We start from the raw sequence: 16,526 nt of genomic DNA on the forward strand, positions 1-16,526 counted from the left end.
TTGTGTAAGAAAGCAAAAGTTGTCTTAACTAATGTACTGAACATTTAACAATTAGTTTCTAGTAAAGTTCTTACCCCACCTACCTTGAATGTCTCTCTGTCCATTGCATCAACATATTTTGTGGTTCTTGCCTGTTGATACTTTAAGAGGTTGTGACTTTTATTTAAGAAAAATGCTAATCAACTGGAATGGCAAACTTTGAGGAAGATGAAGGATTTCCAAAAAAAGAAGAAAGTAATGTTAGAGAACTCTTTAATCACATGTCAAACTACCACCAAATGAGTCTGGCAGAGTGAGAACAGTTAACGTCAGAAGAGGAGAAAATCCATGAGGACTATGACATGATAGGTGCCTCAAAGAGACAGATCTGAGAATCAAAGAATTAAAGGGAGTGCTGGCAAAATTGATGAGGCTGTTTATGACGTGCTTATGATCTTGTGACACAAAGGGCCATGTTTACATACAATTTTAAAGGGAAAATTATGATCTATTAATCAACATCTGATTCATTATTTGTTTATTACATAATTCATATTTACTTAAAAACTATTGACAAAAGGAACTAATTTCCCTTATATTATTTTGAAAGAGAAATGCCCAAACATATTCACTTTGTTCACCATTTAATATGATACCTAGACCTCCTTGTAGTAAATTTACTTTACGTGCCTTTTTCCAGGTTCTATGTACCATCACATAATGAAGACTACATTCAAGTCACTAGGTTTTATCTCTTTCTTTCAAATAAGTTAAGTAAGTTGTTCCCCTGATTTTTTGCCCACTCTCAATCATCCATACCAGTCCTATATAATTAATTTTCAAGGTTAAAACTTGGATCATATCTTCTCTTTTCCTGCCTCATTCTTTATATATGTTCTTATTTATCCTGTGGAAAATGTCTTTGACACAATAGAAATACTGAGGAAAATGTTATCATTAATATTTTCACGCATTTCTTCTGCATGATGAATGACTATGATCTATAAGAGCTGAGTGTTATTATGGTTATTGTATCATTCTTGCATTGCTACGAAGAAATACCTGAGACCCAGTGATTTATAAAGAAAGCAGGTTTAATTGGCTCACATTTCTGCGGGGTGTACAGGAAGCATAGAACTGGCATGTGCTTCTAGGGAGGTTTCTGGAAGCTTACAGTCATGGCAGAAAGCAAAGTGGGAGCTAGCACATCACATGGTGAGAGCAGGATCCAGAGAGAGAGGGGAGGGTGCCATACACTTTCGCACAACCAGATTTTGGGAGAACTCACTATCACGAGGACAGCACCAAGAGGATGGTGCTAAACCATTCATGAAAAATCCGGCCCCATGATCCAATCACTTCCCACCAGGCCCCACCTCCAACACTGAGGGTTAAATTTCAGCAGGAGGTTTAGGTGGGGACGTACATCCAAACTATATCAATTGTGATAACAACTTCTCTAGTTAGGATGTTCTCTGAATAGTGAATCTCTTTCTTGGATACTTTTTATAATGATCCATGTGATGAAACTGCAGCTAATTTTCTATATTACCTGATTCTCATGAAGTCACCACATTTTTTTCACCTTTGCAAAGACAGAAATACTAATAGTGTAACAGAATGCCAGATCAGATCACCGATCTACTTATAATTAACACAAGTGAAGTCAATATACCTTTTTAATCACTATATTGAAGCACTGTTGATTCATTTATTTAAAAAGTTGAAGTAAAAATTAAAAATATTCAGGTATATTAAATCCACGAGTCAGCAATGAACACATTATATGGGGCCAAGAATTTGCTTAGAGAAAAATGACTTCAATGGGTTCTTAATTTATTTTTATCTGAGTTTTATTTTTGGTTTGAATTACCCAGATAAATTCTTTAATGTATTTGTCTATGTAAATTAAGTGGAAGAATTATGTACTCAAGTGAAAATAAGTGGGTAAGTCTATTCGTATATGCAGTCTGCCAAAAGTAATTTACTGAATTCTTTTTATGTTCTTAGTTCAAAATTATAGGCTTGTAGGACAAAAAGAAATAAGGTATGTTATGTAACTTATATTAACACTGAAGTATATAGAAAAGAAATCATCAATTCTCTTAGTGTCTTTGGAAGCAGTATTAGATATTTTAAAGTTTCTACCATATTATTTAATTCATTGTAATATCTGAGAAAAATACACTAAAGTATAAAATGTACAAACTGAAAAAGACATGCTCATACATTAATACCTTTAGTATACACTGATATATACGCACACATATTTAAAATGTATATGTAATATTATGCTTAATGAATAATTTAGGAAAATATCCAACAAAACTTTAGCATTCTATCTTATTATATATTTATTTTAAAACAGTTGATTTACTTTAATGCACTAATCATTTCAAAGAAACTACTTAAACTTTTTATATACAGTTTATCATTAAAGTCAGATTAAATATGAATAGACCATAATTTTTATGAGCTTCAACTTGCCACAAGAAAATTATTTTTTCTGTTTTAAAGAAAATGATTGATCTATAGACTGATTTAATAGTGGATATAGACAGACCTCATTTTACTGTACTTTACTATGCTCTGCAGATACTGTGTTATAAATGGAAGGTTTGTGGAAATTGTGCATCCAGTAATCCCATTGGCATCATTTTTCCAAACAGCATGTGTTGCCTTAATGTCTCTGTGTCACATTTTGAAAATTCTTGCAATATTTTAAAATTTGTCATTATTAGTATTACAGCTATTATGGTGATCTGTGATTAGTGATCTTTGATGTTACTATTGTAATTATTTTGGGGCACCACACACCATGGCTATACAGGAAGGTGAACTTAATCGACAAATGGTGGTCTGATTGTTGTTCCACTGACTGGAAGTTACCCCTTCTCTCTTCCTCTCCTTGGGTCTTTCTATTCCCCAAGACAAAATAGTATTGATGTCAGGCCAATTAATGACTCTAAAATGGCCTGTAGGTCTTCAAATGAAAGGAAAAGTCACACATATCTCACCTTACATCTAAAACTGGGTATGATGAAGTGAGGAAGGGATATTGAAAGCTGAGACAGGCCAAAAGCTAGGCCTCTTGCATCAAGCAGTTAGCCACATTGTGAATGCAAAGGGAAAAGTGCTTGAAGGAAATTAAAAGTGTTAATCCAGGGAATACACGAACGATAAGAAAAAGAAACAGCCTAATTGCTGATATGGAGAAAGTCTGAGTGTTCTGGACATACAATCAAGCCAACCACAACATTCCCTTAAGGCAAAGCCTAATCCAGAGCAAGGCCCTCACTCTCTTCAATTCTATGAAGGTTGGAAGAGGTGAGGAAACTGCAGAAGAAAAGTTTGAAGCTAGCAGAGGTTGGTTCATGAGGTTTAAGGAAAGAAACTGTCTCCATATATAAAAGTGCAAAGTCAAGCAGAAAGTGCTGATGGAAAAGGTGCAGAAAATTATCCAGAATATTTAGCAAAGATTATTGATGAAGGTGGATTCAATAAACAACAGACTTTCAATGTAAATGAAAAATCCTTACATTAGAACAAGATGCCATCTAGGACTTTCATAGCTAGAGAGGAGAAGTCAATGCCTGGCTTCAAAGCTTCAGAAGCCAAGCTGACTCACTTTTTAAGTGCTAATGCAGCTGGTGACTTTAAGTGGAAGCTGATGCTCATTTACTATTCCAAAAATCCTAGGGCCCTTAAGATTTATGATAAATCTACTCTGCCTGTGCTCTGTAAATGGAACAAAGCCTGGATGATAGCACGTCTGTTTACAGGACGATTTGCTGTTTATTTTAAGCCCACTAAGACCTGTTACTTAGAAAAATATTTCTTGCAAAATGTTACTGCTCATTGACAATGTACCTTGTCACCCAAGAGCTCTGATGAAGTTGTACAAGAAAATTAATGTTGTTTTCATGCCTGCTTACATAACATCCATTCTGTAGTCCAAGGATCAAGGAGTAATTTTGATTTTCAAGTCTTATGATCTAAAAAGTACACTTTGTGCTTGCTTACACAGCATGTTTATTAAAATTAGAATGATACAGAGAAGATTAGCATGGACCCAGCACAAGAATGACATGAAAATTCTTGAAGAATTCCATATTTTTGAAAATTAAAAAAAATTACAAGGGTATAGTTGCCATACATAGTGATTCCTATGATGGATCTGGGCAAAGTAAATTAAAAATCTTCTGGAAATAACTCAGCATTCTAGATGCTATTATGAACATTCATGATTCATGAGGAGGCCGAAATATCAACATTAATGAGAGTCTAGAAGATGTTGATTTCAACTTTCATGGATGACATTGAGGGGTTCAAGGCTTCAGTGGCTAAAGTAATTGCAATTTTGATAGAAATAGTAAGAACTAGAATTAAAAATGGAGTCTGAAGATATGACTAAATTACTGCAATCTCATGATAGAACTTGAACGAATGAGGAAGGGCTTCTTATGGATGAGCAAATAAATTGTTTTTTTTTGCGATGGAAACTACTCCTGGTGAAGATGCTGTGAACATTGTTGAAATGACCACAAAGAGTTTAGAAAACTTAATTTGATAAGGTATTCTAAATGCATAAACTTAACTGATAAAGCAGTGACAGAGATTGTGAGGATTGATTCTAATTTTGAAAGTTCTACTATGGGCAAAATGCTATCAAACAGCATAGTATGCTACAGAGGAGCTTTTCATGAAAAGCAGAGTCAATCGATGGAGCAAGCATTTTTGTTTTCCTATTTTAAGAAATTTGCACAGCCACCCCAATCTTCAGCAACAATCACCCTGATTAGTTGGCAGCCATCAACATCAAGGCAAGACCCACCACTAGCAAAAAGATCAGAACTCTCTGAAGGCTCAGATTATCATTACCACTTTTTTAATATAGTTTTTTAAAATTAAGATATGTACATTATGGTTTTACACATAATACTATCACACACTTTATATACTACGCTATAAAGTACACATAACTTTTGTATCCCCTGGAAAACCAAAAAAATGTCGTGCCTTAGTTCATTATGATATTTACTTTATTGTATTGTTCTGGAACCAAGCCTACCATATCGCTGGGGTATGTCTCCTTTCCATCTTGTTTCTCTAGGAATTTGTGATATTTAACAGAAAAGATATATATATATAAATATATATATTTCACAGAAAAGATATATAAAGTGGAAAAACACAAGTTAGAACTCAGGGTTAAGAATACTAGAAATTATAATAAGAGGTCAATATCATGGTTAACAACAACACAGATATTCAGGTCATAAACTTCTACACTTTTTATAATTGAGCTTTGAATTTGTTTCTAGGACTTCTGGCAGCTGAAGTGAAATAAGGAGGTGAGAAATTGTATAGACATTATTTTTTCTTATGGAAAAGTAAAGACGGTATTTAGACGTGGATGATAGACATGTTTTTCTGTACCAGAAAATTTCAAGTGCTTCCAATTTTGTTTCGGAGATTTATTATTATTATTTTAAGTAAATCCAGTGCAGTCTTAAGTACAATCTGTTGCATATCATTTTATTCTTGGCTTAACTTCTAAATATTTGTGTGATTTGAGTAATTCATTTAACTTTTCTTGACTTTGGTTTCTTCATCTGTAAAGGAAGGGGACTGGGCAAGATGACCTGCACTCAAGTCCTTTGTAATTCTAATATCCCACATCCAATGGGTTCCCATTTTCCCAACATAGAGAATAGCACTTGCTATTTAAAAAGCCAAGTTTGCCTTTTTATAAGTTTGCCTATATTGTATAGGTGAGTCTCTTCTTAGGAAGAAATAGTTTTAAGTTAGGGGTCACCTGTCAATTATGTTGAATGCTCCTAAGAATTAAATAAGAGAAGGACTGATCAGTTTGGTTCATTTGCGAGAGATCACTCAAGAAATGAAAAGTTAATTTCAGAATGGAATGAGTATCAACTTCCTGGTGTACTGGGTATCTACTTCCTAGCATGTCTCTTTACATTCTTTGATTTGTGGCCCCAGCTGTGCTCACTGTGTAATTGGACCCACACACTGTTAATGTAAGGAAGGCAGGAACTGGGTCTTTCTTACTCCATTGAGAGTCTTGAAGGTGTCAGGAGAGAGTGTCTGCTCAATAAATGTTGACTGACAATTGACTCCTGAATCTTCTTCTTACTCCTATTGACATGCTACCAAAATCAATGTTTTGTCAACCCCTGTGCAGCACAGATGCATCTAACATGAGATTTATCATCTAATGTCATTGTTTACCTTGAAAATTTTTGGAGCCAAAATAACCTTTGAAAATCTCTGAAGAGGCTTATAAATTATGGTATGTTGGATTTTGTGAAAAAATCTTATAAAGTTCTGTGTGTGTGTATATCCTATATAAGAATGTATAATATATAATAAATGTACCAGTTAAATATATTTACTATATTTTTAGTCATATGAGGATGAAAGAGAAATGAAAGAATAAAAAAAGGAAAATGATAATGTCACACCGTATTTGCAAGAGTTAAAAGCATATATGATACAACACCATTCCATCCATAAATAGCAGCAGCTAGCTTGTGGACTATGAAATGGGCAATGTGTGAATTGATAACAGGGTAAGTATGATTCCCAGTTCACACTCCATGTCTCTAGGAGAAGCCTACAGGCCATGGTATTTATTGTTATTATCTGGAGCTGGTCCATAGGACATACCTCTTGACTACTTGCACAACTGGTCAGGGTGAGACTCATTTCTCCCTTTTTCCAACTTCATCCTCATATCAATGCACCCAGGAGTATGTTGTTAGGTAGTGATAAGGGTCTTTGGAATTCTAGAGCAAAAAGAGTTCTGTGAGATCCTTTGGAAATCTTCATAAGCCAATGTAAAGCCCATCTGATCACCTACCATTTCAACCCTGAGGGTAGCCGAGTCAGGCAGGATGGGTTAGGTTATAATACAATATCACACAATTCCAAAACCCCAGGGGATTAAGACCACAAAGTCTTATTTATATTTCTTACTCATGCTACATGTCCATCATGGACTGGCTTGGGGCTCTGCTCCAATTCAACCTCATTCTGAAACTCAGGCTGTTGGAACAGCCACAACCTGAAATCTGTTAGTCACCATGGCAGAAAGTAAGAGAAATGAAGCAAGTCACACATGAGATCTTTAACACTTACATTGGAAGAGACACGTATCCCTTCTGTGCACTTTGCATTGGCCAAGTCATATTATGTCACTATGTCTTATATCAAGGAGAAGAGCAAGTACAATCCTGCCCTATGCTTAGGAGTACAACTGGAAAACTTGCTGAATAGCATTAATGACCACTGCAATAAACATGCTCCAAAGAGTGAATTTGGTAGGGTTTCCAGGTCCATCCTGATCTGGTTTTATGTTCTTGAATAATCTTTAGTTGTTTCAGCTCAGGCACACTGAATGACTCGCGTATCGAAGACGAGGAACAAATAGTCTTGTCCCTCTTCCCTTTTATTTAATAAAGAAAGAAAGAAGGAAACAAGGAGAAAGAAACAAGAAAGAAATTAGTCTTAGCAGAATTTCATGTGTCATTTGATGACCAGAATGATCAGTTTTTTGTTCAGTTAATGCCTGTGGTAGACTGAATAATGAACTCCCTCAAAGATGTCCGTATCTTAATTCCTGAAACTTGTAGTATATGTGATATTGTATGACAAAGCGAAATCAAGGTTCAAGATGGAATTAAGTTTACTAGCCAGCCGATCTTAATATAGAAAGATTATGCTGGATTATCCAGGTGACCCGATGTAATCACAAGGTTTATTAAAAGTGAAGGGGGTAGGCAGAAGAGGAGGTCAGAAGTCAGTTGGTGTGATGGGAGAAAAGGACTCAACCGTCCATTGCTAGCTTTGTAGATGGAGAAAGGTAGTCATGAGGCAAGCAATATAAGCAGCCTACGGAAGCTGGAAATGGCAATAAGACCATTTCTCCCACGAAACCTCCAGAAAGGAATGCAGCCCTGGCCTCACCTTGATTTTATCCCAGTGAGATTCATGTCAGACTTCTGACCTACAGAACTGTGAGATGATAAATGTATTGTTTTAAGCCACTCATTTTCTGACAATTTTAAAAAGCAATAGAAAAGCAATACAATGCCTTTATGTTTTTTTAACTAACTTGTACTTCAAAAACCATGGCTACTCTAACAAGTTCATACGCTATTTCAATAATTTGGCTCTGTAATATGTCGTTAAAAGGAATAAAAGGAGGCACATTGGTTTGCATATTATTGTTATTTTCTTTGGAGAAAAACTCTGTTAAACCATGTGGCAGAATTTGTCACCTCTTCTACCTTAAGGAGAAATGTGGCTTGGCATGCAGGTAGAGGCTTTAGTGTCTGAATTCTTAGCTCTATTGGGAACAGATACAAACTTTCTAATTCACATGCTAAACTTTGTTGGCTGTCACTCCCTGTGTTTCCATTGCTTCCTGTGGCTCTGTCAAAGCCTCTTATAGCATCCACCCATCTTTGTAGCTGCTTTTGATTCAGAGACCATATTTTGAGAAAGACTGAATCAAAAGACATTCAGAAAGAAGGTGATATCTTGAGATTACATAGTAAGATAATCACAGGCAGGAACTTCTTTTTTTTTTTTCCTCATATGCTTCAATGACGTTCTCAGAATTTGGAGTGAAAAATGTCTGAAATAAACAAAGCTATGTGGCATGAGAAGGTCTTGAAGGACTCCAGAGTGGAAATGTATTGGCATTAGAAAACTGAGAGGAACAGTGATAGAGTTAACATTAGACTTTGAGTTTGAAATCCTAGAGATCAAGTTCTGGCTCGGTCACTCACTACATGAGTAACCTTTGACAAGTCGTTTAACTTGTCTCAGTCTTCATTCCTCATCTTTAACATGGGAATATGACGCTGACTTCCAGTTTCCATTTGGAGATACTATTATTTTACACATGATTTTTGGCTTTCAACAAAAAATTACCAGCCCTATTGAAAAGCAAGGAAAAAAGAAAAACACTTCCAAGGGATGAAGCAACCAACAGAACCAGACCTAGGTATGGCACAGATGTTGGAACTATTTGGCAGGGAATTACAAATCATGATTATAATTTAAATGGTTCTGATGGAAAATGCAGACGGCATGCAAGCTCGCATGAGTAGTTACAGCAGAGAGATAAGAACTATAAGGTAAAACTAAATGCTAAATGGAAATGCTAAAAATGTAAAACATGGTAACCAGATGAAGAATGCCTTTGATAAATATATAAGTAGAATGAACTCAACCAAGGAAAGAATCAATGAACTTAAAGATAGGTCAGTACAAATTACCCATCTGAAAAAAAAAAAGGAAAAATAAAGGAAACAAAAACAAAATTATAAGATAACATCCAAGAGCTGTATTCTAATATATGTGCAATTAAAATTCTAGAAGGAAAAGAAAAAAGCAGAACAGGATAGGAAAACCATGTTAAGAAATTATGGCTGAATTTTTTTTGAGAATTAATAATAAGCATGAAGTCACAGATCCAAGAAGCTCTTTGGACAGAAGAGAGTTTAATACCAGGCAGAAACTTTGATCTATGCAAATGAAACATCAGAAATGGAATAAATGAAGGGTTTTTTTTCATATTTCTAATTATTCTAAAAATATCTGATGATTTAAAGCAAAATATGTATTATGTTTATGACATTTGTAAAAATAAAATATGTGATGATATTAGCACAAAAGATCAGAGGAGATAATTTGGAATGTATACTTGTAAAAACCTCACACTGGATGTGAAGTGGTATGTTAAAATTTGAAGGTAGATTCTGCTTAATAAAAAACATCTTCTAAATCCTGGAACAACCACATACTTTTTAACAAAAGATAAATAATGAATCAATAAAGAAAGTAAAACAGAATCACAAAAAAGTTCTCATTTAACCCAAGCAGAGCAGAAATTTTAAAAAAGAATAAAAAATATATGACACAAATAGAAAATAGTGAGTTAATTTATCCCTATCTACAATCTTAACAAATGCGAATGGTCTTAACACATCAATTAAAAAAAAGAGATTTTTTAGATGAGATAAAAAGGTAAGATACAATACCCTATCTATAAGAAACAACTTAAATTTGAAGAGAGAGATTTAAAAAAAAAGATAGAAAAAAATAAGCCAAAAGGAAGAAAGGGTATCTATGCTAATATCAGATAAAGTCAACTTTCTATCTGAGTTATTAACTTTATTAACTTTAAAAATCTGTCATGAAACCATCATATTTAGAGGAGTTCATTCAGTATGATGGGAAGCAATCGCTAAAGACTCACTATTTCTTGTACTGCATAATACTGTCTCAAGCCTCACATCCTTTTCAAATATTTGAAATAGTTTTCGCATTTCCCAGACGATGAAAATAAATCACAGAGTAGGTAAGCATTTTGTCCCAGAGTGGATAACCAATCACTAATATATGACAGAACCAGGATCTTAATTACCGTGCTGTCTTCTTTACAAAAGAGTTTCTGTAAGTATAATGCTGCTTTCCACCTCTGGGGGAACATTAAAAACAATAAAGCCCAATTCTCGAAGACAAGCTTTCTTTTGGATGGGTGTATGTTGCTTCAGTTCTTTTAAATGCCTTGATTTCACCCACCACTTTCAAGAGAGTAAGACATTTATCCATATCATTCCCAAGGGAGAGTACCTGCTACAATACAGATTGTGGCATTATAGAAGACTAAAGTAAGAGGGACATAGAAGATAAGTATATCCAAGATACACGTCAGCACATCCAGGAGGCGGCAGAGAAGCAACAGGTCAGGTAACTTGCCCAGACAGTCTCAGCCATTAATTTCAGAACAGGACTAAGCACCAGGTCTCCAAATATCAAATACAGAGTTGGGCGCGTGACTCACGCCTGTAATCCCAGCACTTCCGGAGGCCGGGGCGGGTGGATCACCTGAGATCAGTTTGGGACTAGCCTGACCAACATGGTGAAATCCCGTCTCTACTGAAAATACAAAATTAGCCGGGCGTGGTGGCACATGCCAGTAATCCCAGCTACTTGGGAGGCTGAGGCGGGAGAATCTCTTGAATCCCGGAGGGAGGTGGAGGTTGCAGTGAGCGGAGATCGCGCCATTGCACTCCAGCCTGGGTAACAAGAGCAAAACTCTGTCTCAAAAACAAAAAACAAAACAAACAAACAAAAAACAACAAAACAAAAAAACAAATATAATACATCACTGTTTCCTCTTCCCCTCCTTACAATTATTTGTAGCTGTAACTCTGTAACACCAAGAAAAAACTCAATTCAAATGAGTAGCACTAGCCAAAGGAGGCCACTTGTAAAACAAAATATATCCTAATCATTCATTTATGAGATGATTGTAAGGGCCCATTTACTAGATGATGGAGCAAGTGCCCATAAAACTTGCCAGTATCTGAAGTGTAGTTTTAATGTTGGTCTTTTAAGCCTTTTTTTTTCTATTGGGAATTGCCTTCAGAATTCCAGTCTCTTAACCAACTATCCACAACCCAGCAACAACGTGGACTCTCAGAGTTTGAGGCACCAGGACTTTCAAATTCCCAGATCCTTTCTCTATAGGAAATTGTACCTCTTGGGCAGTGTTACCCTGAAAAGAGAGTGAGACTTGGGGAATATGCCCACAGCTCAGTGCTGGCCTTGAGGACAGTGTGCATTCCAAGACAGAGAATGAAGTTAAGTGTACTCTTAAGGCAGTATTTTGTATTTGTCCCTGTTCCTCCACTTAAGAGTAATGGATTAATCTTTTCTGAAAGTTTTTCACAAATAGGACAAAGAAATTTAAATATACTTTTAAATTTCTCCTTTTGTGCAAATCTAAAATCAGTTAACCTTTCTGTAAAAACTTGGTGATGGAAGATCATAGTCCAGTATACAGTATTGGGTTGTTTGTTCCATTTTAAAAAATCAATTTTATTTTTGCTGGAACTAACATACTGAGAGGTGAAATCTTGAGATTCTGATGAGTTTTAGTGAAATGTGTCTGCGTTAAACTTCGGATTGGTTAAAACAAAATGACAGGAAGCCTATATACATTATTACACATGGAGAAAATCAATCTAAATTGTTTTTTCAAAAGTTTACATTTGATGAGTTTTGATCTTATCATTTGAAGTGCCATATAAAAATTTTATTATTAAAATAGAATCCAGTAAACCAAGCAAAAAGAACAAAACAATACAGTATAACAATGCAAATGTTTAGAAAACAGGGAACTCTCTTAACATTTAAATTCAAGCTTAGATATGGTCAAGGTGACAAACTATTTCTGTTTGCTAAAAAAGATTATTTTAGCACTTGTTGGCTTTAAAAGATGGTCTCCTTGCTTTTAGGCTGCCCCCATGTGTTCTGATGGTATCAGTATTTGTCCAAATTGTGTACCAGGAATTCTTTTTCCTTCCATTTAAAATAAAGTATGGATTTTCAATCAGTACACAAGAGAAAACTGGACTTGAAGGCAGAAAAATTTTGTGGATGACCTAGCTCTGCTACATACGATTTATATGGATTTTTTAATACAATTATTTCCTTTATTTAATTTCCTTTTGCTTCAGAGTTTTCAGCTAGGAAATGGAGATGATAATATCTGTCATGATTGACTCACAAGGATGTGATGATCAAATAATTTAATATATTAGATAACACTTGACAACACCTTACTATACACACACTAGTTACCAATATAAAAGTGAGACTGATTTTTTTTCTTTAAGTGGAAACTACTGCATTGTAATACAGTGTACTATAGAACACATTGGATGGAAGTACTTTGATTCTTTTTTTGTTTTTCTAATGTCTAATTTTGCAACTTAGCAAATCAAATCAATTTTCCATAAAATAGATGACTAAAGAACCTCTATCAAAGCTTTTAGATTTAAAAAAAAAATCCCTCTTAAATTTTTTTTTTCTTGAATTGGGATACTAGTCAGAAAACACTTGGATTCCGGGTCTATAATGCAACTAACATGGAAACATTTAATCTCTGCACAGCTTGGTTTCCTTATGGAAGATATCTTCCAGCTTTGATAACAAGTGATTTTAAGAAATCTGTGATGCAATCCACATAATTTACCGCACCTTTAAAAATGAAAATATTCATAGTAAAAATAAATTAGAGTTTTCACAGAAGAAAGGGAATACAGTTTAATAACTCAAAGAACCCAAAACATTGCCTTTAAAAAAAAAAACATGTTTTACAGTTTCTGAAGTATATGAGTCAAATTAAGTTTTAATATCAATCATCACAGAATATTGCTTGATTGAAATTTCAGTAATTTATATTTGTGTTTAATTGAAAATTCTAAGAAAATGGAAAAGCCAACATAAAAATATATTCTATAATTAACTCAATGTTATTAAATCATTTTGTTTTCTCTAATTATTAAGTAGAATGTCTTAAATTGTTTTCTAATTCTTAAGAGAAACAGTGATTTATAACCACCAACTTAATTTTGTTAGATACCAAAAATGTTTTCAGATTTGGACATCACAAACCTTGACAATAACAATTTGATATTTGCTGATCATTGTTGCTTTCTTCGAAAAGCTTACGTGGAATAGTCAATAATCAATTCTTTAAAATGCAATGTTTTGTGAACAAGTAGCGTGACTAACACATGATTTGTCTACACCATTAAAAATTTTAATTTACCTTTTGCATCCCAATCCCTATGGCTTTCAATTAAGTCTTACAGAAAAGGAATGGTGTTTCTTGTGTACAATGAAATAGAGGATTGAATCAACTCATGTACAGGAGTTAATTTACATGATTAAGAATGCTAGTAAAATACCCGAAATTACTACACTGATTTGTGGATTAAGAAGGCTAATAAAATACCTGAAATTACTACACTGATTTGTGGAAACTGGTGAATAAAAAGTCAGGTTCAAAAAGTTTACTTTGCTGCAGCTGATATTAAGCCTATGTTAACATTTTGATAGGCTACTACAAGATACAGAGCAATATCATCGGAGTTGCTTTGCTCTTTATAAGGTCATTTTATAGTACTGAGACAGAAATAATTTTAATAAATTACTGGCACAATGTGTTTCTGGTAATTTAGAAAATGTTCCAGTATTTGAATAGAAATATAGTCAGGATTCAGGCACAGCTATATTGGTCTGTAAAACCGGATTAAAGCAATCAATCTGTTATCAAAAATCTCTATTGGAAGATTATTAGGATCACCCAATTCACCGTTTCAATTCTAATGACCATTTGCCCTAGACAGTAGAATGGATAGGTGGAGAAAGTGAGCTTCCAATTTACATGACTTTCCAAACACCTTAATGCCTTCGCTTAAATATCACTGGCAATTTTTTTTTTAAGTTGAAAAAAATCGGCAAAATGGAAAGACAGTGGTGGTCGTTTGACCGTGTTCCGCTGGGGCAGGGATCCGGAGGGTGGGGATTGAGACTTCACTTAAGAGCTGCTTCAAGGGGTACACAGAAACCACAGCGGGCCTTTTCTGAATCATTTGCTACCCCCGCGGCGAAGGGACGCTTAAGGAGGAAGTGCCTGTGGAGCTGAGAAAGCGTTATTTCATCGCGGAATACAAATAATTCAGGTCTCTAGATGGCAGCCTTCAATTATGCCTTTGGAAAGCAGTCTCTCTCCTCCTCCGCCACCCCCACCTCCCCTCCCACCGCATCTCGGCTCCTTGGCAATGTAGTATCACTCCATGTGTGCCCTGGCCAGTGGATATTTGGTTTTGCTACTCTCCAAGAATCCGAACTTAAAGTGTTTATTCTAGGGCCTGGTGCTCTCCTCTGGAAGCTACCTACCTGTTTGCTTGGGGAAAAGAGGGAGTAGGGATGGCACGAAGAGCCACGCTGAGCCGCTGCCGAGGAGAGGTGGGGCTGCGCCGCAGCCAGGGCACCCTCTCCCTGGGAGCAACAGCATCCTCGGCTCCCGGCGCGAACGCTCCGCGCCCAGCGAGCGCAAAGAGCGCAAAGGCCACCTGCCCGGCTGGGGGAGCAGGACCAGCACCACCGCCCCTATTTACACAGACGTTTATGGGAAAGACATAAAAATCTCAGGTTCTTAATTTCGCAAAGGACTGAGTTAGAAGGAGTGAGGAAGAGGGGCAAAAAAGAGACAGGAGAAAGAAACACACCCCGAAAAACACGTTACTCGCACCCGGCAGCTCCTGGGGTGGCGTCCGTGACCTACCCCGGTGTGGGGGACGAGCAAAGCCAAAGGTGTTAAAGAAGGAACTCGCAGACTGGCAGGGGGTGTGGGGACGGTGGAGAACTGTGGGACTGCAGGGGACTTAGGTCTTTTCTGCCCTGTCTTAAGATCTCACTTTGGGGGCAGTCTAGGTGTCGGTGGGGGTGAGGGAAAATCTTCCCCACCCCAGCAGCCCCAGACACCCACTCAGGTCCAGGTGGAAGGAAAGCGGGGGTACTTTGCCCTAGCCCGGCTCCCTCCTGTTTTAGACCTTGGAATCTGTCTCCCCACAAGGTGTGAAACCTCTCCAAGCTGTGTCCGCGGAAAGTCCGGCTCCTGGCCCCACCCAGGGCAGAGCAGATCTCCGTCCCTGGGCCTTAGAGGCGGGCACGGGGCTGACCCCCAACCCGTGCCACTCCAGTGCACAGGCCCCACTCAGCATCGCGCCCTGTGGGGCAGTTGACAGGGACCCCTGTAGCTCCAGCGAGGCTGGGCCGGACTTATTTACAAGTGCGGTGACCCCTGTCTCCTCCCTGGGAGCCCCGTGCAAACCGAAGCGCTCTGGGGCAAGTTGGTGAGCGACTCACAACGCGGAACGGAGTTTGATCGACATGGTATTGGGCATAGAAAGAAGCGGGTCTTACCTTGGTACCGAGAGCAGGGAGTTGCCATCCATTGTTGGTGGGCGCCCAGAGAAGAAAGACGGAAAGTGCAGGCGAAGGATAAGTCTGTGGTGCTAGGACCCAGCTCCCAGAGTGCCAGACTGGCGCGCGCCAGGAGAGAGGCGCGCAGGATGGGGCGGCGGCGGCGCCCACGGAGACTCGCTCCTCCCTGGCCAGCAAGCTCTGTGCGCTGCGACCGCCCGCTGTCCCCTCCCACCGTCCTCTCTGATCTTGCAGGAGCGCTTGGCCAACGCTCCCACCTTTCTGCCTGGCTCCTGCCTCCTGCAGGCGGGCCCCAGTCTCAGTTGCTCGAGGATCCTGCTCTATCGCTCATTCGTGCCCAGAAGCATAGGTGACTCCGACAAAATTCCTGTCTCCCCAACCACCGTCGTCTCCCCTCCCTTTCTCGCTGGCGTACAGCAGGTCTGAGCCCTGAAGTTGTTCACCCACTTTCCCACATTCACGCCCTCACTCCTGGCAATGCCCACACTCCCCACGGGTTGCGCGCCACTCCTCTGGCTTCCTGTCTCGATTTCATTTTTGTTTATGCTCTACCATGTTATGGTCGATCAGTCAGAACGATGCTGTCTTTGACCTCCTAAGTCTTTTCCCTTTATTTGGACTTTCTCTCTTGGTTTTGGTTTTCACGTTTCTTTAATTCATTTTACTTAACTGTGACTTAGTCTTCTCTTTCTTCTGTTGGAACCGTG

General features: G+C 37.6%; 1 protein-coding gene and 1 non-coding gene across 5 annotated transcripts in view; one reads left to right on the forward strand and one right to left on the reverse strand.

Annotated features, from left to right (window-relative positions):
• SPHKAP (SPHK1 interactor, AKAP domain containing) overlaps positions 1-16,107 on the reverse strand; it is a 195,625-nt gene extending 179,518 nt beyond the window's left edge. For 2 of the 4 annotated variants that reach the window (XM_054478461.2, XM_063648026.1), the window contains exon 1: positions 15,799-16,107. In XM_054478461.2, coding sequence (XP_054334436.1) covers positions 15,799-15,830 — 32 coding nt within the window. In that variant the 5' untranslated portion in view covers positions 15,831-16,107. Of the gene's footprint in view, positions 1-6,669; positions 6,789-15,798 lie in introns of all 4 variants that reach the window. The other 2 variants (XM_063648027.1, XM_054478460.2) reach the window with 2 other exon arrangements.
• On the forward strand, positions 3,995-4,097 carry LOC129032354 (U6 spliceosomal RNA). The gene has a single exon (XR_008501344.1). It is a non-coding gene; the product is annotated as a U6 spliceosomal RNA (small nuclear RNA).
• Positions 16,108-16,526: the final 419 nt, after the last annotated feature.

This window comes from Pongo pygmaeus, chromosome 11 (assembly GCF_028885625.2).
Source record: "Pongo pygmaeus isolate AG05252 chromosome 11, NHGRI_mPonPyg2-v2.0_pri, whole genome shotgun sequence".
Lineage (NCBI taxonomy): Eukaryota > Metazoa > Chordata > Mammalia > Primates > Hominidae > Pongo > Pongo pygmaeus.